The sequence below is a fragment of the Haematobia irritans genome, chromosome 2 (assembly GCF_050003625.1).
Source record: "Haematobia irritans isolate KBUSLIRL chromosome 2, ASM5000362v1, whole genome shotgun sequence".
Taxonomy (NCBI): Eukaryota; Metazoa; Arthropoda; class Insecta; order Diptera; family Muscidae; genus Haematobia; species Haematobia irritans.
Window position 1 is genome coordinate 121,867,061 of NC_134398.1, and position 26,251 is coordinate 121,893,311.

The 26,251-nt window shown below is 35.7% G+C and overlaps 1 protein-coding gene, 1 long non-coding RNA gene and 1 pseudogene across 3 annotated transcripts in view; 1 reads left to right on the top strand and 2 right to left on the bottom strand.

Moving 5' to 3' along the window:
* Window positions 1-26,251, bottom strand: part of LOC142226179 (uncharacterized) — a 248,939-nt gene that overhangs the window by 212,368 nt on the left and 10,320 nt on the right. The window lies entirely within an intron of this gene.
* On the top strand, window positions 15,841-18,210 carry LOC142226163 (N-acetyltransferase eco-like). 2 transcript variants are annotated; one of them, XM_075296052.1, is made up of 4 exons: window positions 15,841-15,975; window positions 16,024-16,243; window positions 16,375-17,040; window positions 17,115-18,210. In XM_075296052.1, the coding sequence occupies exons 3-4, from the start codon at window positions 16,781-16,783 to the stop codon at window positions 17,314-17,316; spliced, it is 462 nt and encodes a 153-aa protein (XP_075152167.1). In that variant the 5' UTR covers window positions 15,841-15,975; window positions 16,024-16,243; window positions 16,375-16,780; the 3' UTR covers window positions 17,317-18,210. The 2 variants fall into 2 exon arrangements, with proteins under 2 accessions (XP_075152167.1, XP_075152166.1); XM_075296051.1 differs by having other exon boundaries at window positions 15,841-16,243.
* Window positions 18,454-20,196, bottom strand: LOC142226162 (putative inorganic phosphate cotransporter; annotated as a pseudogene).

Sequence of the window (26,251 nt, forward strand, 5' to 3'; positions counted from 1 at the left end):
ACAAAATGAAAACTCAGAAGGAATGAATGAAAAATTATAATTATGTATACCTAATTTTTACAATAGATAAACCCAAGCATATGTGATTGGAAAATATTCTATTTTTACAAAGTGTTTTAATAACAAGTTTAAGGTATTATCTTAACACCCCTTCTCAATTTGTGAAATAGAATTATACCAGTCCAATCATTTGATTAAATTTATTTAGTTTACTATATTGTAATGGTTTCGTCAGAAGATCCGCTAACATTTCCTCCGTTGGACAATATTCAAGTTGGACTTGCTTTGATTGGTTAACTTCTCGTACGTAGTAGTACTTAACATCGATATGTTTGGTACGAGGATTAATTGTCTCAGCATTTAATAATTTTAGGACACTTTGATTATCTTCTTTCATCGTGATGTCTGTTATGTTTAGATTGAGATCATTGAATACCATCCGCAGCCAAGTTAGTTCTTGAATTGCTTCAGCCAATGAAACGAACTCCGCTTCAGTTGAGGACAATGTTACATTCTTTTGTTTTCTGCTTGCGTATGAAATTGTGGCTGTTCCAAGTTGAAACACGTAACCGCTTGTAGATTTTCTCCCATTAACTTCACCTGCAAAATCAGCATCAGCATATCCTATAAGTTGCATGTTTCGACAATGTATTTTAAGCTTAAAATGTTTTGTTCCATTCAGATATTTCAGGACCCTTTTCACCTCGGTCCAGTCTGCTTTCGTTGGACATGATATCTTGCGACTGAGAAAAGAAACTGCGGCGGTGATATCTGGCCTTGTGTTATTCGCCAGATATAACAGTGATCCAATCACCCTTCTATACAATACATTTGTTTCCAATTCATTTTCTTGTTTCCCGGATTCCTTTAGATATCCGACGTTCATTGGTACCTTTGATGGCTTTGAATTTGCCATATCATATTCCTCTAAAACTTTCTTGATATACTCTTGTTGATGTATGAAGAAATTGCTACCATCTTTTTCTACTTGTATTCCTAAGTACAATTTTAAAGAACCTAGATCATTTATCTTTAATGTTTTTGCAATTTCTTTTACAGTGTTGTTGATCAATACTTGACTTTTTGTAAAAATAAGTATATCATCAACATAAACGAGCAAGTATACGATATTATCACCTTCATCTTTAGTGTAAAGACAACAGTCAGCTTTTCCCCTTCTGAATCCTAAACTAATGAGGAAATTATTGAGTTTTTGATTCCAACATATAGCTGCCTGTTTTAGACCATATATGGACTTATTTAACTTGCATACAATATTTGGTTTGTTTGAAAAACTGTAGCCTTCAGGTTGTTTCAAATACAATTCGTTGTCCAGGTCTCCATTTAAAAATGCCGTTTTTATGTCTACATGGTGAACTAGCAAATTTTTGTAAGATGCGACCGATAACATCAACCTAAAAGTTGACTGTTTTACCACCGGCGCAAAAACTTCATCGTAATCTTGGCCATATTTTTGTGAGAAACCTTTTGCTACGAGACGTGCTTTATATTTCAAACTTCCATCTGTCAGTGTCTTTATTTTGAAAACCCACTTACATCCGACTGCTTTTCGTCCTTTGGGTAATTCCATCAGTTCCCAGGTATTGTTTTCATGCATAGATTGTATTTCATCTTCCATGGCACCAATCCATTTTTCAGCTTCGGGACATTGAATAGCTTCCTTATATGTGGTAGGTTCTAATTTGGACACATTATTGCAATTATATCTAGCGGGTAATTTTCCTTTATTTGTTCTTGTAGATCTTCGAAGATTTTGTTCCTGCAAAACTGTATTGTCACTTTCTGGGGTTTCTTCAAATGAGTTATTATTTGAAAATGACAATTCTTCTTCCGTTTCACTCGCAGCCGTTTCGTAATTTAAAACGTCACCACATAGATCTCCATTAAGAGAAGGCTCTTTTTCTAGATCTTGATCAAATGTATTTTGTACGTTTACTGAAACATTCTCCGAATCGATAGCGCTTTCTTGAAAATTGTTTATAAACGAACTTTCAATGCATTTAACGTCTCTAGAAATAATTATTTTGTTTGTATCTATATCTAAAATACGATACGCTTTTGATTCATTACAGAACCCAACCAATATTCCTTTCTTTGCTACATTATCGAACTTCTGTCGAAATTTCTTATTAATATGGTAAAACACTTCGCAACCAAATATTTTAATGTGTTCCATGTTTGGCGGTTTGGAGTACCAAAGTTCATAAGGAGTTTTACTAACGGATTTAGATGGCAATCTGTTCTGTAAGTAGTTTGCGGCATTTAATGCTTCTGCCCAATATCTTAAATGTAATCCAGATTGAATTAACATTGTACGAGCCATTTCAATAAGACTTCTATTCCTCCTTTCTGCGACACCGTTTTGCTCAGGTGTATATGGAGCCGTAAACTGTTGAATAATTCCTTTAGTTTTCATGTATTTATCCATCTCTTTGTTGTTAAATTCACCTCCTCTATCAGTTCTAAGAACTTTGATACGTTTTTCGAATAAATTCTCTGTGTATGCGACATATTCTTTTATCTTTTCCAAAGCTTGACTTTTGTTGGTTAAAAAATACACAACACAATATCTTGAACAATAATCTATCATGGTAAGAACATATTTATTTCCACTAGGAGAAATCTCCTGCATGGGTCCACAAATATCGGCGTGGATTAAATCTAACACTTCGTTTGCTCTATTCTTTGTAGTCTTCGGAAATTCTTTTCGGGTCATCTTACCCTTTATACAAGCTTCACAATTATTGGAACATCTGCATGGCTTCAATTCAATGTTAGAAATTAAACCCTTTTCAATAGCATCCTTTATTGCTTTTAAATCGCGATGACCAAACCGTTGATGAAATACATGGATACATTGGACTTCTTTAACCCTTACCATATTTGAAAAATTATCCTGTTGCAATACATTCAAATTGTTTACCATATCAGCTACCATTAAAATTCGTTCTCCATTGGAAACTTGGCATGTTTTTTCTTTGAATTTGACTTCCAATCCATTTTGAACCATTTTCGCAACTGATAGTAAATTACCTTCTAATTCAGGGACATATAAGACATTCTTAATTGTCAATTTTAATCCATTATTATAAAGTACTCCTTCTCCTATTCCTTGAGCAGTGATTACCTTCCCGTTCGCAAGATAAATTTCACCACCAATTTCTTTATCCAAGGTTGTGAAGAATTGCCTACTATTACTCATATGGGAGCTCGCTCCAGAATCAATGTACCATTTGGTTTGGTTCAATTTGTCTCCAGAATTCAAGCAAAATTCCTTACTAACCTCTTTAATGGACTTTTCAGATGTCCTTTTCGCACTAAATTTGCTCACCTTTTTCTCCCAATTCTTTTTGTGACAATCACGCTTCATATGACCTACCTTTCCGCATCCATAACATTTTAAAGTGGATTTCATGACCGTCTTCAATGCAAGATCTGACGACTCACTTTCTTGAACGCCAGCTTGTCTTCGCTTATATTCTTGAATGAGCTTTTCTTTTACAAGATCCAATGTCAAGTCATCGTCCGTACGAACTTCTAAAGCGGTAATTATGGAATTGTATTCATCCGGCAAGCTTCCCAATAGAAATGCAACTTGTAAATGATTTGCTAAACATTCACCCAATCCATTCAATCTATCAACAGTTTCGAGCATTTCGGAAATATGTGCTTCCATATCTTGGCCACTCTTTAACTGCATACGACACAATTTCTTCAAAAGCATTACTTTGTTTGATAAAGTTGCCTTTTCGTGAACTTTTCTTAACGCTTCCCAATACTCACGAGCAGATTTCAAATTTCGAAGATGAACCAGTTGAGAATCTTCGACCAGAAGACCGATTGTTGCGCGAGCTTTTCCGTCTTTGGAGGTCCAACTCGCATCAGGAGAAGCAGGCCTTTCTTTGGAAACTATTTCCCACAAATCCTCTTTAATCAGCAAGAGTTCCAATTTGTATTTCCAAACCTGATAGTTTTCTCCATTCAGTTTCTTCACATTGGTTTTGATATCTTCCATTTTGCAGCAATCTTTTAGTTCCTTTCTCTTCACAAATTAAATCAAATCAAATTCACTGGCGGCCTGGGCCCATAACCTATTGGAATATATTATATATATATTCCTTTCGGGTTAAATAATGAAACAGTGGCGTGATATTTAAATGATTTGTGAACGTTTATTACAAAATGAAAACTCAGAAGGAATGAATGAAAAATTATAATTATGTATACCTAATTTTTACAATAGATAAACCCAAGCATATGTGATTGGAAAATATTCTATTTTTACAAAGTGTTTTAATAACAAGTTTAAGGTATTATCTTAACAGATTCTACGTTTTTGAAAACAATAAAAAGCTGACCGATGAAAAAATTGTGGACAATTAACTGGAATTGCTTCAAATAGTTTATAAAAATTGGTACGTCAATATGAAAAATTAAATCAACACTTTAGAGAAGTCACTAAATTTAAATCTCTTTGCAGAAAACTAAAATCTTTGGATGCTACATTCTTGCAAACATTAAGAAGCTGACCAATGAAAAAAGAGTGGCTTATCGACAAGAAATAGTTTCCAGAAACATTACAAGTGCAACCAATTAAAATTGTTAAAAACAACAAATTGTTGAAATCAACAACTTCTGGGTGAAAATGTGCATCACATCGTCAGTTTAATTCATATGCTATTATCAGTTTAAAATGGATATTTTGTGAATTCGTTCTGCTGGAAATCAATTCTAACACGCTGTCCAGTACGTTCCTAATTTGAAATTGCCCACATGTTAATAAATTGTAATGCTGTTTTATGACACCAAAAGGAAGGAAAACGAATTATCAATGCAAAAGTGTTTACTAATAATGTTTAAGATATTTAAAGTTTTGTTGTTTGTTTGTTTTTTTTTTTTGTTGTTCTTATTTGTTGATATGTTTAATAAGATTATTATTTATCAATTGGTATTGTAATGTATTATGTAGTGTAGTGTATTATTATATATTTTATTTTGATGAAAATGAATAAATTATACAAAATTCATAGAATTTTGGCTTTGACTTTCAATTTGAAGTGGGGTTATCATTCATACAAATTTAGGTTCAAAAGTATTTTCAACGATGTTAATTTTGAATTTGACTCGCATCGAAAATTGTTTGACAAATTATTGAGTAGCGATGCATTTCAATTTGAGGATAACACTTGAGATATTATTGCTAATGTGTTGAATTTCACTGTTGAGGGTAATGTCTGTTTTTTGTTGAGAACGCGATTTTCTCAACAATTTTTCAACTTGAATATTACCCCAATCCTTTGAAAAAATGTTTGAAAAATTGTTGAAATTTAGCGTTTTTCAAACGTTTGTGTTTATTGGGAGCTAATCGCTTTTAAAAATTGTTAATATATGTTCCAAATATTCCTCAAATAAATTGTTTATTATTTACAGACCTTTTAAAACTTTTACGCACGCAATGATTGTAATAAATTAAATGTTTGCTGCCAAAATATGCTTTTGACAACGCTGTTATTTTCATTAGAGGTGCGTATCAGCTTACGAAATTGAACGCTACCGAAAATTTCGTTAGCATAAATAGCAATGCATTTTTTATGGGAATGAAATTTTTCGCTAGAGGTGCATACCGGCCTTAAAGTGCAACAATTTTCGTTGCACTTTAAAACGTATGTGGAAACTTTTTCTTGTCGATAAGCCACTCATTTTTCATTTGTCAACTTCTTAATGTTTGCAAGAATCCAAAGATTTTAGTTTTCTGCAGAGATTTAAATTTACTTACTTCTCTAAAGCGTTGATTTAATTTTTCATATTGACTTACCAATTATTATAAACTATTTGAAGCAGTTCCATTTAATTGTCCAACATTTTTTTATCGGTCAGCTTTTTAATGTTTTCAGGAACGTAGAATCCATAATTTAAGTTTTCTGCAAAGAGATATACATTTAGTGACTTCCTTAAAGTTTCATTTCATTTTTTATTTTCACTTACCTACACCCTCACAAAAAATCGCTTCTGTAACATATACTCCCAAACATATTTTGCTTCAAGCATATACATTTTTGGGTATTGCACAAACATTTATATGTTTGATCTCTACCAATATATAATATGTTTGAAAGCATATTGGTCTAAACAATATATGTTTGGGTAGTCTAAGTTCCAAACATTTTGTATTTTTGCATCCAAATTCAATAATGTTGTCTTTCAAAAAACAATATGTTATTATGTGACCATATAATATGTTTGGAAGCATTTTGCACCTTAAAATGCTTAAAAAAATTCTCCCAAACAATATTGTGCTCAAAATTTTATTTATTTATTTATATATTTACAATCATAATGAATTATGAAAATAAACAGGTAATATAGGTGCTAACAACATAGGTTTTCGACCTGAATGCTCAAAATTTTGTTTTTGCCCAATTGTATATTCCCCGACATCTTTCTCACTTCCACGAGATTTTTTAGTTCTTAGCACCTTTTTCTGTAAAGGTAAGTACTATGTTCGCTTTTCGAGTTGAAATTTTCGCGGTTACTTTACTAAAACAATGCAATATAAAGCAGATAAATTAACTCAATTGATGCGCAATTTCTTGTTCCTATAGATTTCGGCATGACTTTACGGGAATATGTTTGTTTTCATTTATAATTTTGATTATTTCAGGAAAAGTAATCGCGAAAATATAGTGATTTTCAACTCGAAAAACGAACATAGTACACACCTTAATACAAACATTGTAGAAGAAATTATTCAATTTTATGATTTTTTTTATTTTAATTTTACCTTTTGCCGGACGGGGATTCGAACAGCGGACCACACAGTTTGTAAGGATCAAAGAAGTAGCTGATCAATTGCCCAAGGAAAAATAAAATGTTAATTTTGTAATAACAAGCAACAACCACCAACTTAATTCAATATCGCTCCCGGTTATATAGCGCTCCAAGCTACTAAACACATATATGTTTATAGGCTATTTCTAAATTAATATATGTTTGCATCCAAGCATATTATATTTACAAACTTTTTATGTCCCAAACATAATATGTTCTAACATATTAACATATATGTCCCAAACATGTTATGCTAGTTTATGAACATTATATGCTTGCACTCAAAAATATTGTGTTTAAAAATTTGTGTTCCAAACATATAATGTTTATAGCCAAACATATGAAAAACAGTCTTTTTCACCCGTGTAGTATTATGAACTATTTGGAGTAAATTCACTATTCTCTAAAATTTTCCACGTTTTTTTATTTCTTTCAATTGACCACGAACTTCGTTGCACAAATAAGTATTGAAAAACACATGGTTTTTTTCGTTGCATTTTATGGTAGTGTTTTGTCAAAGTTTTCTCATATTATCTTCAACACCTTTTCAAAGATTTCGTCAACATTTTGGCAAATTGAAAGTAGTTCGCAAACAATTTGAAGATGTGTTGAAGATGAGCTGTTTCAAGTCAAGTTGAATTTATGTTGAAAAACGCTCATCATGTGTTTATTGGGTATTTATTTTACTTGTATATATAATATATTTAATTTTCTGTAGCAAAAATATCGATGTTGATTCGTTATACATAGTTCCATACGGGATTGAAGACTATGTTATCGATTGTTTGTAGAATTATCACAAGAACTGCATACTCCTTTTTATAATCGACACCGAATATCAAAAAAATGTATGTCAATCTTTGATCATACTGGTATCAGCGTTACCGTTGCGCCACATTAGTGGAAAATTTGCCATTCTTTTTGGCCGGTGCCACTAAATGTATACGTTTTACGATTTTGTGCCACTTTTCCAATAATATGTGCCCCTTTTTCAAAAGTTTCAATCTCTCAAAAAAAAATGTTTTTTTATTTATTTATTTATTTATTTATTTATTTATTCAACAACGTAATATAAAAAGCCGAAACAGACCAAATAAAACTATATTACATCTCATAATACTGAATAAAAGAAAAAAACTTTTGCATACGGCTAGAGAAAAATATAAAATTATTCACTCTACTTAAAATATACTACTGAATTTTGGCACATGAAGAGAAAGCTTAAATGTAATAAAAATACAATTCACAAATTGAGATCTAATAAATGTAGAAATAAAAATAAAGTAAGTATATAACAGGTTGGCTGATAAGTCCCCGGTCTGACACATATATGGCGTCGCTAGTATTAAATGCATATTATTTTTATATAGTACCAACCTTCAAATGATTCGTGTCAAAATTTGACGTTTGTAAGTCAATTAGTTTGTGAGATAGAGCGTCTTTTGTGAAGCAACTTTTGTTATTGTGAAAAAAATGGGAAAAAAAAGGAATTTGCAGCTGTTAACTCGTACCGTCTCCGAAGCGTGGAAAGACTCAAAAGTCCGCTGGCAAAATAATGGCCTCTGTTTTTTGGGATGCGCATGGAATAATTTTTATCGATTATCTTGAGAAGGGAAAACCATCAACAGTGACTATTATATGGCGTTATTGGAGCGTTTTAAGGTCGAAATCGCGGCAAAACGGCCCCATATGAAGAAGAAAAAAGTGTTGTTCCACCAAGACAACGCACCGTGCCACAAGTCATTGCGAACGATGGCAAAAATTCATCAATTGGGCTTCGAATTGCTTCCCCACCCACCGTATTCTCCAGATCTGGCCCTCAGCGACTTTTTCTTGTTCTCAGACCTCAAAAGGATGCTCGCAGGAAAAAAAATTGGGCTGCAATGAAGAGATGATCGCCGAAACTGAGGCCTTATTTGAGGCAAAACCGAAGGAGTACTACCAAAATGGTATCAAAAAATTGGAAGGTCGTTTAGCGTGCAAATGGAAGACCAAGAAAGCTACTAACATAAACCGATACATGATCATATTTCCTGAGACCATGGACATATCGAACTATTGATTTAACTGCATTTTCTATCCTTGAAAGCTGGAGGCCAGATGTTGCAGATATAATCTAAATGCAGTAATTAACATGGGGTATAAGAAGAGCCATTGCAACACTCTGGCGAATAGATCGAGGCATATACGTATCTACGCAATTTAAACATAAACCTGGAGAGGATCCCACCTATGTGAGTGCCAAACTCCAACCTGTGGTCAATGACAACACCCAAGCACCTCATCTCATTAACAAAATTGACAGGAGTTGTACCAATACATATCCTAATATTACCTCGTCCATGATCATTAAATAGAATGGCATTAGACTTAATAACATTAATATTAAGTCCATTTCTACTCAGCAAGTCCGCAAGATACCCCAGGGTCACGTTAACACTAGCCTCTAACCGTGACATATCGCTACTCCTAAAAAATACATGAATGTCATCAGCATAAGCAAAAAAGTTGCATTCAGGAGATACAATCGAATCAGTTACATCGTTCATATACATAATAAATAATAACGGTCCTATGACAGACCCTTGCGGAACCCCCCACAAACTTGTCGGACCGACGACTCCCTGGACCCAATCGCAACAAACTGTGATCGATCATGCAAATAGGATGATATTAATAAACTTGTTGCGCAATTTATCAACCAGAGTCGCATGGCGAATGGTATCAAATGCTCTTGATAAATCAATACCAACAAGAACACCGATTAGATCTGTAAGATGCAACAGATGAGTAGTAGCGCTAAAGCCGCGTCTAAAACCATATTGAAAGGATCGAAGAAGGCGACTGGCATCAACGTATTCCAAAATTTTTTCATTGATAATATGTTCCACTATCTTCGACATAGCCGGTAAAATGCTAATAGGTCTGAGGTTTGAGAATTCAAACGAATCACCTTTTTTAGGTACTGGAACAACACGGGCCGTTTTCCACACCTGTGGGTAGGATTAATAAAGTGAAGTAAATGTCGAGAAATGTAGGGAAAAATAAGACGAAGAAATCTTATTGGAATACAATCCACACCAACCGCTCCGGATCTGACCTTAGCCAACGCTTTCAGTAAATCAACCTCAAATATGCAAGAAAATTGAAACATGTCACTACCTGAATGGAAGTTAACACCATAAAGAGATGTGTTATTCAGAAAATTTAATAATATGCACCAACAGGGCTGTTTTCTTTTAGCACTGGATACCCTAAGCTGTGAAGGACTAAAAGAAAACAGAGTACTCGTTTATCCAGGACATCTCCAAAAATATGCAACACTGTCATCAGCTGTTTAAAAACAATCACAGAAAAGAAGTGAAATCTTGTATTTTTAATGTATGAAATGCTCCAATTAGTAATAAATATTTACTGCTGCGATTATTTATGACACTATACCACTTTGAATTACATGTTTTTCGATAAATTAGTCACAATAAAGTGCTATTGTGAATCGATGAAGCGTCCCAATAAACACAGGATGAGCGTTTTTCAAATGCAACAACTTTTCAGTTGGAGGGTAAATATAATTTTCAACATAAATTCAACTTGACTTGAAATAGCTCATCTTCAATACATCTTCAAATTGTTTGCGAATTACTTCCAATTTGCCAAAATGTTGACGAAATCTTTGACAAGGTGTTGAAGATAATATGAGAAAACTTTGACAAAACACTACCCTAAAATGCAACGAAGTTCGTGGTCAATTGCAAGAAATTAAAAAAATGGAAAATTTTAGACAAATAACCAAATAGTGAATAAAAATAGGTAAGTGAAAATAAGAAATGAAATAAAACTTTAAGGAAGTCACTAAATGTATATCTCTTTGCAGAAAACTAAAATTATGGATTCTACGTTCTTGAAAACATTAAAAAACTGACCGATGAAAAAATGGTGGACAATTAACTGGAACTGCTTCAAATAGTTTATTATAATTGGTACGACAATATGAAAAATTAAATCAACACTTTAGAGAAGTCACTAAATTTAAATCTGTTTGCAGAAAACTAAAATCTTTGGATGCTACATTCTTGCAATGTTTCCAGAAACATTACAAGTGCAACCAATTAAAATTGTTAAAAACAACAAATTGTTGAAATCAACAACTTCTGGATGAAAATGTGCATCACATCGTCAGTTTAATTCATATGCTATTATCAGTTTAAAATGGATATTTTGTGAATTCCTTCTGCTGGAAATCACTTCTAACACGTGGTCCAGACGTTCCTAATTTCAAGTTGCCCGCATGTTAATAAATTTTAATGCTGTTTTATGACACCAAAAGGAAGGAAAACGAATTATCAATGCAAAAGTGTTAAATAATGTTTAAGATATTTAAAGTTTTGTTGTTTGTTTTTTTGTTCTTATTTGTTGATATGTTTAATAAGATTATTATTTATCAATTGGTATTATAGTGTATTATGTAGTGTATTATTATATATTTTATTTTGATGAAGATGAATAAATTATACAAAATTCATAGAATTTTGGCTTTGACTTTCAATTTGAAGTGGGGATATCATTCATACAAATTTAGGTTGAAAAGTATTTGCAACGATAGGGCTGTTTTCTTTTTACACTGGATGGAACTTTTGTATGTGATTCGTTGCACTGGTGTTCTATCCAGTGCAACTATCAGTGCAAGTCGCACCAGAGTTACCATGGTAAGATAATTTTGTTGTTGAATCTAGTTCAACAATTTTACTATTTTTATTTTATTAAAAAATTATGAATTATTTGAATTTATTATTGAACTGCAGTATCTACTATATAAATGAATTATTGAATTGTAATGAAATAACTTTAAATTCAGCCAAAACGGCAACCCTATTTTTTATCCGTACTACAACAATAGTTTTGCTCAAATGAATTAAAATAGTTGTCCTTTTCATTACTGAATTGTTTAACTAACATTGCTTTATTAGACTATTGTTAAAATTCTCAACTTCACTTGTACATCTTCATCGAAGACGGTAAGCAGCATAATTGAGAGCACCAGCAATAAATCTGAAATTGTATACTGAATCTTGAATTGTTGTTGTGACTGAATGACTGACTCATTCCACTACCAGGTGTCCAATATTTCTGTACCTTCCCACCCTTTAACGAAAAGAAAAATTTTGTCGATAATTGCAAAGATATTTGACCCAGCTGGCTGGTTGGCACCGATAATTGTCGTAGCTAAAGTACTTATGCAACAACTTTGGATTGATGGGACTGATTGGGACGAAGAAGTTAAACCGCATTCGTTCGAAAAATATAATTTCTTTATATCAAATCTCCCAAACATTGAAAATATCAAGATTCCGCGCTGGTTAAATTATTCACTTGGAAATCAAATACAAATTCACGGATTTTGCGACGCCTCAGAAAAGGCGTACTGCGCATGTCTTTATATCTGTACCAAATCAACTGATAATACTGTTACATCAAATTTACTTGTATCAAAAAGCAAAGTGGCCCCATTGAAAACTGTAAGCTTGCCTAGATTGGAGCTATGTGGAGCCGCACTGTTATCTAAACTTTTGAAAACTGTCTGTAAAAATTTGAGCCTCACTGTTTCTGATATTTTTCTGTGGACTGATTCTACTATTACTTTGGCATGGCTGGACAAACCACCGTTTCACTGGAAGACATTTGTTGCCAATAAAGTTTCTGAAATTCTTGAAAATGTTGGAAATGCTACCTGGAGACACGTCTCATCTAACGAAAATCCCGCGGACATTGGCACTCGTGGTTGCACAGCATCAGAATTGAATGATAACTCATTATGGTGGCACGGTCCAAAATGGCTAACCAGTCCCTCTGAATTATGGCCTAAATCTGTTACATTCAAAGAACCTAGTCTTGAACGGAAAATCGTAACTTTTCATACTGACACTCAGATTGAAGATATTCTAGATCGATTTTCATCTTTTGATCGAGCGCTACGCGTGTTATGCTACATGTATAGATTTGTAAGCAAATGTAGGAAGATAAGGATTCCAGAAATGAATACTGATTTTATTACCAAGGAAGAGATAAAATTTGTAAAATTTAATCTGATACGACAAGCTCAACGCAAATTTTATTCAACTGAATATAATGCTATTGAAAATCACATGCCCATTAATTCTAAAAGTAGATTACTTGCACTGAATCCGAAACTTGATGAAAACGGATTATTACGAGTGAATGGTCGACTATCTAATTCTGATCTAAGTTATAACGAACGATTTCCGATAATCTTACCTGAAAAATCCAGATTTTGCAAGCTATTTGTCGAATATACTCATAAACTGTTACTGCATTCTGAGCATCAAGTGATGTTACGAGCCATTCGACAAGAATTTTACATCATACGTTTGAAAAGTATAATAAGACACTGTATAAGAAACTGTCGCACCTGCACTATATATAAAAGTAAAATTCGCACACAAATAATGTCTTCATTGCCAACTGAAAGATGCACCTTTTCTTTGCCCTTTACACATACTGGCGTTGATTTCGCAGGCCCTTTTGAAATAAAAACCTCGCGTCTTAGAAACGCCAAATTACAAAAGGGATATGCGGCCATCTTCGTATGTATGTCAACTCGCGCTGTTCACCTGGAAGCCTGTTCAGAACTTACAACGGAGGCTTTCCTTTCTACTTTTAATCGATTTACAGGGCGTAGAGGATTCCCAAGCAAAATGTTTTCTGATAATGGCACCAATTTCGTTGGTGCAAGTAGAGCACTGGCCACTGAATATAAGATATTTTTGAAAAATGCACAGAAGTCGATATCTGAAAAGTATAATCTGCATGGGTTTTCTTGGCAGTTCATTCCACCGCACGCACCACACATGGGAGGATTGTGGGAGTCGGCAGTGAAGAGCATGAAGAGTCATTTGCGTAAAGTAGCTTGTAATTTGAAATTTACTTTCGAAGAATTCTCCACATTACTTGTTCGCATTGAGAGCATCTTGAATTCTCGACCTCTTTCACCTATCAGTGAGGATCCCTTTGAACTGAACCCACTCACACCTGGTCATTTATTGCGAGGATCTGCTATAATCGCAGTACCTGAGGAATATTCTGACAATTTGAATCTTTTAAATCGCTGGCAACGACTGAAAACTTTGCAAATGCAATTTGCGAAGCGTTGGAAATCAGAATATCTTCTTGAACTGCAAAGACGATACAAATGGAAGACTGCGCAGAAAAATCTGAAAGAAAATGACTTTGTTATTGTGAAAGAAGATAATCTTCCACAAACTGAATGGTGTCTAGGTAGAGTGATAAAAGTTTTTTCTGGTACTGATTCTAAAATTCGTGTTGCGGAAATTCGAACAAAAAATGGTACTGTAGTCCGTCCACTAGTTAAACTGTGTATACTGCCTGCTTAGTTTTCAGTTCTATCCGTTCACACATTAAATAAGTCTTACATATTTTAGCCACACATCTACCTCACCAAAATGTCGCATTTGCCAAGAGAGGCACATCTTGAAGTTTTGTCCCAGATTCCTAGGAATGCCAGTCCCCGAGAGACGTGAAGTGATTCGTACTAGAGGATTTTGTTACAATTGCCTATGCACCGGTCATACTCGTGAATGGTGTAGGTCAAGAGGAAGGTGTCTTGTATGCCAGAAAGGCCATCACACTTTGGTACACGTGGACCAACAACCGACTCCAGCTTCTTCACATAAACGCCACCAATCTAACAAACCAAAGGCTTCCGGAAACTCCACTCGACGCAACGACCGCCAACCACGACATAAAGAAACAATTGTCAATCGCCGCCAACGTTCTCATTTCAACGAACGGCTAAGTCAGCGACGGAGAACGCATGTTTTCTTGCCAACGGCGTTGGCGCGTGCTGTTACCTCGAAGGGTCCGGCAAAGGTCCGTTTACTTTTAAGCTCAGGTCTGACTGAAACTTTGGCTCTTCCGTCATTGGTCGATCGACTACGGCTTCACACCATAAAGCGTAACCACCAAGATTACTGTACCGTGAATCTAGAATCTTACCATGATCCGTTAATAAAAATACAAATGACTTGCCGAATTCAATCGAGTTTCCCCACCGCTCTACCGAAGTGTACTAATGAACCAAAGCTACGCAACATATATACTCACCTCACCGATCTGGCAGACCCTCATTACTATCAGCCCAAGGATATAGAAATACTAGTCGGCAACGACCAGCTCCCTAAAATTTTGCGAGCTGGACTTATTCAGACCTCGTCCAATATGCCGATAGCACAGAGCACCATATTTGGATGGACGATTTCTGGGGCTCATCAGTATTAAAGTTGCACTCCTGCAAGGCGGCCGGAATGTTGAATCTAGTTCAACAATTTTACTATTTTTATTTTATTAAAAAATTATGAATTATTTGAATTTATTATTGAACTGCAGTATCTACTATATAAATGAATTATTGAATTGTAATGAAATAACTTTAAATTCAGCCAAAACGGCAACCCTATTTTTTATCCGTACTACAACAAGAGTTTTGCTCAAATGAATTAAAATAGTTGTCCTTTTCATTACTGAATTGTTTAACTAAAATTGCTTTATTAGACTATTGTTAAAATTCTCAACTTCACTTGTACATCTTCATCGAAGACGGTAAGCAGCATAATTGAGAGCACCAGCAATAAATCTGAAATTGTATACTGAATCTTGAATTTTTTCTGTTTCTTTATTTTTTCTGGTCACTGGTCTTGGCTTCTGCATTCACAACTCTGGGAGTTTACCATTATTAACTACAGTCCACTTTTAGAAATTACTCCCACGTTTGTTCATTTGTAGTTGTCAAAATATGAGTTGGCAACTACAAAAATTGGATTGGCAACTACAAAAATTGGATTGGCAACTACTGAAAATATCAAACGAAAATAAATAACAAACATGTCGCAGAAATTGTAAGTACAAGAAATATTTCTAGATTTTGTTTAATAATTTATTTATAAATTATAGGAAACGAAGAGGGTGGACCAAATCTGAAACGCTCCTTTTTTATCGTGCTATAGTGCAAGGAAAGAGGATATTGAAGATCCTCGTAGAGAAATAAGCGCCTATTCATGTGTGTTGGAGGACATGATTTTTCAAGGGTTTAAGGTTAGAATCATATTTACAATTTAATATTTAATACATCCCATTTACTAGGATACCAGCATAACGCCAGAAAGCCTGGAAAATAAAATGAAATCTTTACTAAGGGCCTATAAATCTGCAAAAGACAATGCTGGGCGCACAGGCGCTGGTGCTACTTGTGTTCCATACATGGATGAATTGGAAGAGTTGTTTGGAAGGCAGCCAACAATTTCCAACTAACATTCATTAGATGTAGGAATAGAACAAAGATGTACTCCTTCAAAACTTTCAGGTATTTTAGTGAATTCAGTGCTTTATATTGGGGTTTGATAAAATTGTGACCCTTATAGAAAGATAGAACTATTGTCTAACAAATGCTTAAATAGCTAAGCGTAAACCTCTTTCTTTATGTTTTAATACCAGTGGAATCTTATGAAAATATGTCTATTGAAATTCTCTCCGAGGGCGAATATGAATATAGCCAAGTTGTATATGAAACTCCACTATATTCCCAAACCACAATTTCGAAGGCGGCAAAGAAAATTGCAGAAGACGAGAAAAATGCAAATGAGAGGTTGTCAACCATTGGCTGTGCCAGAAACTAAACGAAAACAACCTCGCTCCTGGAATGCAGGCAGGCAGGTCATGATCAGTATCAAATAGATGCTGGACAAAAAGAGTTTGGAGCCCACCAGTGCAAACAATGCGGCTTAATCTATACAGTCCATGAACACGAAGAAGAAAAACTCCATCGTGATTTTCACGCCTCTCTTCATGTTTTGCAATTTAAGGGTTGGATAGATGAGGACATCATGGCCATATATCCCGAATGGGGCCCGATGGTCGCATTATCCGCTTAACAGAATCAACTGCCTTGAAACGTAAGGAACGTCTAATGGATATATTAAAAATTGTCGATAAAAAGCGGGGCTTTTCGTCGTACATTGTACCAAAAATGTTTGTTGCCTATTTCGCCGTAAGAAAAATGCAAATTGTGGGCTCATGTTTGGTCCAACCACTGGAAAAGGCCAACAAATATATGTGTGTGGATGGTGTTGATTGTTGCACAGAAGAACAATTTGAAGCCAAGTAAGTTAAACCTTCAAACAACAAATGAAAACAAACAAACGAGTAAAAAATTCTTAATTTCCTTCCGATTTTAGGTGTGGCATTTCACGCATATGGGTTTCCCCTTTACATAGGCGATTCCACATCGCTACCAAATTGATACAAGCAGTGCAATTAAATACGATATATGGTGAAGAAATACCTTTGGATAAAATAGCCTTTAGTGCCCCCACTGAAATGGGTAAAAGTTTCGCTCAGAAAATTACACAAACCGATAACTTTTTGGTTTATCAATAAATTGAAAATATGCAGATAATTTAGAGATTGTTACTCCATCGATATAAGACAATTATGCTTGAAATCAATTGGTCTATTTTTAGATTTTATTTTGCATGTTTATCATTTTGTTTTTTTTATAGAAATAATGATGCCCCTAAACTTTATATTTATGGAATTAAGATCAGAAAATGTCTCATTTTCATCTGTCTGTTAAAAACAATCGCTTTTTAGTTTAAATCTTAAAATAGAAATTTTACATGGCTATCAGGATGATGGGGTAGTGTATAGAGTATTTACTTGCTCCCCCATCAGGATTACCTATTAAATTTCTTTGTATAGTATGGGCAATTATTTTTGCATTCAAAATGGATTTTTAAATATTAACGCATAATCTATAGTAACATATCCGAAATATATTTGAACTGTACATAAAAACCATTCGCTTTGAATAATCATCATACAAAAATGTTAACGTTCTTTTTATTACTCCAAGTACACATAAAAAATACTTTTTAGCAACACATATAACTACAAGTTATTCGCTTTTTTCATTTCGTTTTGAATTTTATTATAGGTTTCTTAAAAGCATTGCATTTGCTTACATGCTTGTCAACTGTTATTTTAAACCACATATATACATACAAACATATTTTTTTCATTTGTAAGAATATTTGTTTTTTTATTACATACTCTATTCGGATTGTTTTAAGCAAATCATTACAATTTAAGGTTCCATCAGCACCGAAACAACCTTAATAAAAAGTGTGTGTTTTTTAATCCTGAATAAATAACATTTTTAAGAAAAAGTATCAATTTATTTTTTACATAGTCTGTTTTTAACTCCATACACTTATCTGTCTCCAAGCACGGTTGCCATAGTTACCCAGAAAAAACTAGGTAACCACAACCCATTACAATTGGCATCAATTTTCATTACACGTTGCATTACATTGCGATGAGTTATAATGACTTACTTGTAATGATAAAAATAAATACTTCTCGGTAATTTTCCAATTGTTATTGTCAAATTTTTTGGCAGTTGGCTTAATAAAATAGAATAAATGATGATACCATTTTTACGGCTTTTAGTTCGATTGTTTTTAAAATTAAACGTTTTGTGCTTTTTAAATAAAAACAAACTGAAAACAGTGAAAATACTGTTTTCTGAGAATAAATCAATTATCTCCTTTAAATACACATTTGGTAGCAAGACATCATTAAATTAAATTAATCCTGATTTATTGTTTCTCCAAGTTATCTGTACCAAATAACTTTTTTTTTAATTTTTGGACTTAGGTTAAAACTAAATCCATTTACTGCATTTCTGTTGTCGTTTTGCAAACAGTCTTGTGGAATTTAATTCTTTTCCTTATTTTTGCCACGTTCTTCGTTTTCAATATCTTTCACTGCTGGTGGATCATTGAAAGGTTGAACTTCTCCCGAAGCCCAAATACAATAAACTACAACAGTACCACAGAGAACAGCAAAAGCCACCCAGAATAACAAACGCCATTCCAGTAATGTATCATTTGGTGTCATAACTCCCACCAAATATGGTGTAATTACACCAGTTATAGCACCAATACCATTAGTGATGGCCATCAATGTACCCGAATAATTCGGACTCATATCAAGTGGGCTAAGTTTCATGCCAGCATAGAAAGCACATTACAAATTGTAATGAAGGCCACAACAGCAACACGATCACAACCAGCATAGGATGCAGCAACCATGAAAATAGCAGGACCAAATGCAGCAACAGCAGTCATCACTTTACGGGTATTTGTAATACTCAAAATCTTTTTGGCCATCAACCAATCACCAATGAAACCAGATGAAATCGAGAAAATCCACATGAATACAAGCCATTAGCTTTGATGGAGAATTGCATAACATCAGACATATATTTGGGTAAATCGGTAACCATAATGTAGAAGCCCCAATCATGACTGATTTGAGCACAGACTTAAGCAATCATAGGTAAATTAGTTAAAATAGCCTTCCAGGGTGTGGGTGGAAGATTTTCATTGCGAACAATGGAGCCCATTTCTTTTTCCAAGTAATCACGTTCGCTGGGTTTGATGTAGGGATGAGAGGCGGGATCACTAAAGCATAAGAGACTGAAAAATATGAACCATAAAACACCAAGACTACCAAAGAGGTAAAATACAATAGGTCAATCATAGGCATCCAAAAGTACTCCGGATAGGGAATTAGCCAATATAGTACCTACCACCACCACCCAAAACCAAGGCACCCAATTTTCCACGTTCTTTTAGAGGGACCCATTATGATAGTAGAACACTTAAAGCTGGGAAAGTAGTACCTTCGCCCAACCCCATCAATATGCGAACAATGATAAGAGCTGTGGAACCCCCTTCGGTAATGGCGATTGGTGTACCAAAGTGAAAATAGCCGTCGATAGAATACCCAAAGTCCATTTACCACCGAATTTTTCAGCCAAGAGACCACCAGGAATATGGGTTACAATGTAACCAATATAGAATGAGGACAGAATTAAACCTTGTAATTCTTCGGACCATTCATAATCACCACCACTCGAATAATCAGAGTCCAAATCACCTGCTGGACACACCGCCGCTTCACCTTCTTCTGTATGATTCCTTTTTACGACTAATTCGGTAATGGCAATTGAAAGACTAATTATTTTTTGTTTGTTTTTGATATCTATATTTACGCCCATTTTCATGTAGCTCCGATATGCTTTAACTGCCAGTTAACAGAAAGAAAAATGGAAATATCTTTTCTCCGGTTAACTTTAACTGAAAAATTTTCAGCAGTTAAGTTTCTAACTGGCGTTTGGAATATATACGCAAAATGACAGATATGTAGATATCACAGTTTAAAAGTTCGTTAGGTAACGTAGCACTAACGGAGCTTCATGAAAATGGGGGTTAATGTTATTAATTTCACTTTTTGCTATAAATTGGTGGTCACTACCTCCATTTTTATTTGTAAACAAAAAACTTCATTTTGACAGCTGGGGTAAAAGTGTTGCCAACCAAAATCGAAATTTGAACTGAAAAATTTTTGCGTTTTATTTTAGCACTGGTTATCAGTGATAAAATAAAACAGCCCTGATGTTAATTTTGAGTTTGACTCGCGTCGAAAATTGTTTGACAAATTGTTGAGTAGCGATGCATTTCAATTTGAGGATAACACTTGAGTTATTATTGCTAATGTGTTGAATTTCACTGTTGAGGGTAATGTCTGTTTTTGTTGAGAGCGCGATTTTCTCAACAATTTCTCAACTTGAATATTACCCTAATCCTTTGAAAAAATGTTTGAAAAATTGTTGAAATTTAGCATTTTTCATACGTTTGTGTTTATTGGGGTCCCTTTATCAAAATAAAATCTGGCAACATCGGCGCGACTTGCACTGATGAGATGTTCTGGATAGAACACCAGTGCAACGATGTTCTGGATAGCTCATACAAATGTTGCATCCAGTGCAAAAAGAAAACAGCCCTATTGTTAAATTTATAAATATCATTTCTATGGTAATTATGAAAATGCCTAAGGTCTGTAGTGCGACCAGAGAATGAAGCCGATTTTGATTTATTTATACTGACACTAAATGTTTGCCTCCGGCGGCAGCGGCTTCACGGCTAAGCCGATGTAAATATGTTTCTTCGGCGGCGGACAATTATCCATTATAAAATCAATTTGAAGTTATTCGAATGGAAATGAGACAACCAATCTTACAATCGAATTTACGTTTCACTCAAATTGATTGTGGGTGGAAGACTCAAAATCAAATATTTTGGTCAAAATAACGACGATATTAACACATTTTTTAATTAAACCGATATTTTTGATTAATTGGTGGATAAATTTGAGTCGAGATGACAGCTCATGCAATAGTCATTATACTTCGCACCAATAGTATTTGCAAAATCGCCTATCACGCAGCGACCCGTTATAGCAGATATCAGGAGTGCGGTTTAAGTTTAAATGTGGCCATATTTGCTTGGTATTATTACAACCCTTGCAATTCTCCCTCGAACATTTGCCATCATAACAGGCTTCTCACGCAGTAAGATCTTGCAGGTAGCCAGGGGCATACCAACAGATTCTAGTTCCCCTGGAATATGTAAGGTAGTCCCTAGCCTTGCTAACTCATCCGCTTCGCAGTTCCCCGGTATGTTCCTATGGCCAGGCACCCATATTAAGGCCGGTACTCCATACAAAACCAAAAAATGCGAAAAACTAGCGAAATTTTTTTCATTTGTGATACTTTGTTTTTTTTCGAGTTGAAAAACTGACGTAAATCGATCAGTCAGTATTTTCATAACATGGCGCCATTTGCAATGTGAATGGCGCAAAACAAGCATTAGCACTTCAACCAACATGTATAATACCGTGGTAGCAACGAATGGAATCACAACAATTAATTTCTATGTTCCAAAAAATAAAATGCTGCATTTTAAAATTCGTTTTTTAAATCCAAAGTTATTTGCAAAATATCTTATTCTGGTTCTCCTTTTTCAAATTAATTATTATGTATGCGTGTGTAAATCGAGACACTAGTTGCGTATGTATATGTAATCATTTCGTGACATTTTACGATGTTGTCAATAACATTTCGATGAAATAAGCGCAAAAAAGTCCAAAAATAGCTGTTTTTTCCTTCAAAATATTGTCAACTCTACAATTTTTCAACGCGAAACAATGATTGATTGGAACTTTTTTCGCACCAACAAACAGAGTACCGGCCTTTAGGTGAATATTGTACTGCTCAGCCATCTCATTGAGAGATTTGCGGCAGTCGACGACCGTTTTCGATTTTATTGCAGGTTGACTTCTGAGTATATATTAATGGCAAAATTTTTTGGATCATTACTTCTCAGCCAATTCGCCACCTCTCTTATTGCTAATATTTCAGCCTGAAAAACACTACAGTGATAAGGTAATCTTTTCTTTTCTAATGATCGAAGTTCCAGATCATTAGAATATACTCCGAAACCCACTGGTTCATCCAATTTGGAGCCATCAGTGTAGAAAACTATATATCTTTTATTCCCCCGGGTCTGTGTACACCACTCCTCGCTGTTGGGAATTAGAGTTTCAAATTTTTTGTCGAAAAGTGGTTTCGCCAGATTGTATTCCACTACGTTAGGCACATCTGGCATATTTTGAGGATCGAACTGTGGCCGTAAATTTTTTCCGACCGCAGCGATAGCTCCCGCAACCGCACAGCCGTTGTTGCAGCTGACTGTTTGGCCAAAATGTCTAAAGGTTTTAGTCCCCACTTTTTTTCCTATTGCCTTTTTGCACGAGTACGAAGCTATCGTGACTTTTCTCGCTCTTTCTTCAATATTAAGCTTAAAGTTCAAATTCCTATCCAGAATAACGACAAGGTATTTTGCACACTCACCGAAGGGAATTTCAATACCCCCTAAGGATATGGGCCTAACCGTGTGAGTTTTGCGATCTTTGCAGTACATGACTAATTCTGTCTTTGCAGGATTTACTCCAATACCATTTTCACATCGTCTGCGTATGCCACCACTTTTATCCTTTCTTTTCTAGGGAAACCAGAAGGTTGTTTATAGCCAAAGATTATAGAAGAGGAAGATGGGAGATTGGCTACTGAGCACATCAAACCATTTACCACATTAGTTTAATACACGAACCAAACGCGTATACGACAAGTATTGACATAGCATTAAAATGGAAATAAAAAGAAATTAAGAGCACGAAATAGATTTCCATAAAGGGGAAAATGTACTTTTTTTGTTGTTGCCTAAAATTTAACATTGTTTCATTAAGAAAATTACATTTTTCATTTAAAAAATAAAAACGAAAAACAACTAAAAGATTACAAACATGTATTAAACTAATCTGGTAAATGCAACATTTGGTATGACGCAAGCCAATCTCCCATCTTCCTCAAATCTATAATCTTTGGTTTATAGCAACATTCCAAAGAAGAGGTGATAGAAATTCTCCTTGGGGAGTGCCTCTGTTCACATACATTTGTATGTTTGCTTGTCCTAGTGTGGACGAAATACGTCTTCTCATTAGCAGTTCGTCTAGCAGTCTAAGTATACCTGGATCAACATTCAGAGTTGCCAGTACATTTAATATCTAGCTCGGATGGACGTTATTGAATGCCCCTCGATGTCTAGAAACGCCACGATTGTGTATTCATTGACAGATAGTGAGCTTTCAATAAAGCTGACTAGTTCATGCAAAGCGGTCTCAGTAGACCTGCGCTTCGAGTATGCATGCTGTCGTTTCGAGAGCAAATTGAATCGACGCTAGTTCTAAGATAAATGTCTATCATCCTCTCCAGAGTCTTAAGTAGGAATGAGGATAAGCTGATTGGTCGGAGATCCTTCGCACTCGAGTGAGAGGCTTCTCCCGCTTTCGGTATGAAAACGACTTTCCACTTTCCTCGAATATATACATCCTTTATATATCGCCGACAACCATGGGATAATTCTGTCATTCACTGCTTGTAACTCCGCCGGAGTAATTCCATCAGATCCGAGGGATTTGAATGGTCCAAAGCTATTTAACGCCCATTTTATTCTAGATTCCGATACAATTTCCCCCATAGGAAATGACCGCTGAGCCTCTGTTGCAGAGCCAGAACATGGTTCAACCGTGGGATTTCCAGGAAAATATGTGTCTAATAGTACATCCAGCGTCTCCTCACTGGACGTTGTCCAACTGCCCTCCGATTTTTTAATGAAACCTGGAGCGGAGTTAGTGGATGCTAGTACCTTCCGTAGTCTGGAAGCCTCGGACGTATTCTCAATACTGCTGCAGTAATCATTCCAAGAGTTATGCTGAGCCTTTCTCAGTTCTCCTTTGTATCCTCTCAGATTCTACTTGTAAGCATCCCAAACCTCAGGAACTCTAGTGGACTTTGTTTTGTTAAAGAGCTTCCTGCTGGATTTCCTCATATTACTTAACTCCGTATACCACCATGGTGGTCGACTTTTCTCCCTTGGCTTCCTTCCAGGGCAAGTAGCTTTCAGTGAGATGTTGAAGACCTTAGTAATCCGCTCCACTGAGTGTTCGATATCTTGCACAGTGCTCATATTTGTCTCTGGGTGCCACGCGAGCTCACATTTGACCAAAAACAACAACGTGTTGATGATTCTGAGCGGTGTTTGCAGCTGTTAACTCGTAATACACCCGAGTTTTTCCGTCGATATGTGACAATGGATGAACATGGCTCCATCACTACACTCCTGAGTCCAATCGACAGTCGGCTGAGTGGACAGCGACCGGTGAACCGTCTCCGAAGCGTGGAAAGACTCAAAAGTCTGCTGGCTCAAAGACTCAAAAGTCTGCTGGCAAAGGCCTGTTTTTTTGGAATGCGCATGGAATAATTTTTATCGATTATCTTGATAAGGGGAAAACCATCAACAGTGACTATTATATGGCGTTATTGAGCGTTTGAAGGTCGAAATCGCGGCAAAATGGCCCCATATGAAGAAGAAAAAAGTGTTGTTCCACCAAGACAACGCACCGTGCCACAACTCATTGAGAACGATGGCAAAAATGGATGAATTGGGCTTCGACTTGCTTCCCCACCCACCGTATTCTCCAGATCTGGCCCCAGCAACTTTTTCTTGTTCTCAGACCTCGCAGGGAAAAAAATTGGCTGCAATTAAGAGGTGATCGTCGAAACTTAAGCCTATTTTGAGGCAAAACCGAAGGAGTAATACCAAAATGGTATCAAAAAATTGGAAGGTCATTATAATCGTTGCATCGCTCTTGCAGGGAACTATGTTGAATAATAAAAACGAATTTTGACAAAAAAATGAGTTTTTCTTTGTTAGACCCGGGACTTATCAGCCAACCTGTTATTCCAGAAAAGTGGAGGGAAACAAAAGTCGTTTTCATACCGAAAGCGGGAAAAGCCTCTCACTCGAGTGCGAAGGATTTTCGACCTATCAGCTTATCCTCATTCCTACTTAAGACTCTGGAGAGGATGATAGACATTTATCTTAGAACTAGCGTCGATTCAATTTGCTCTCGAAACGACAGCATGCATACTCGAAGGGCAGGTCTACTGAGACCGCTTTGCATGAACTAGTCAGCTTTATTGAAAGCTCACTATCTGTCAAAGAATACACAATCGTGGCGTTTCTAGACATCGAGGGTAGTCTTGGGCAAAATCGTTCACCGTAGTGATTCGGACTCATCGTTCCTTTTGTACAAAGGAACTAGTTCCTTCAAATCGTTAGTGGATGCTAGTACCTTCCGTAGTCTGGAAGCCTCGGACGTATTCTCAATACTGCTGCAGTAATCATTCCAAGAGTTATGCTGAGCCTTTCTCAGTTCTCCCTTGTATCCTCTCAGATTCTACTTGTAAGCATCCCAAACCTCAGGAACTCTAGTGGACTTTGTTTTGTTAAAGAGCTTCCTGCTGGATTTCCTCATATTACTTAACTCCGTATACCACCATGGTGGTCGACTTTTCTCCCTTGGCTTCCTTCCAGGGCAAGTAGCTTTCAGTGAGATGTTGAAGACCTTAGTAATCCGCTCCACTGAGTGTTCGATACCTTGCACAGTGCTCATATTTGTCTCTGGGTTCCACGCGAGCTCACATTTGACCAAAAACAACAACGTGTTGATGATTCTGAGCGGTGTTTGCAGCTGTTAACTCGTAATACACCCGAGTTTTTCCGTCGATATGTGACAATGGATGAACATGGCTCCATCACTACACTCCTGAGTCCAATCGACAGTCGGCTGAGTGGACAGCGACCGGTGAACCGTCTCCGAAGCGTGGAAAGACTCAAAAGTCTGCTGGCTCAAAGACTCAAAAGTCTGCTGGCAAAGGCCTGTTTTTTTGGGATGCGCATGGAATAATTTTTATCGATTATCTTGATAAGGGGAAAACCATCAACAGTGACTATTATATGGCGTTATTGAGCGTTTGAAGGTCGAAATCGCGGCAAAATGGCCC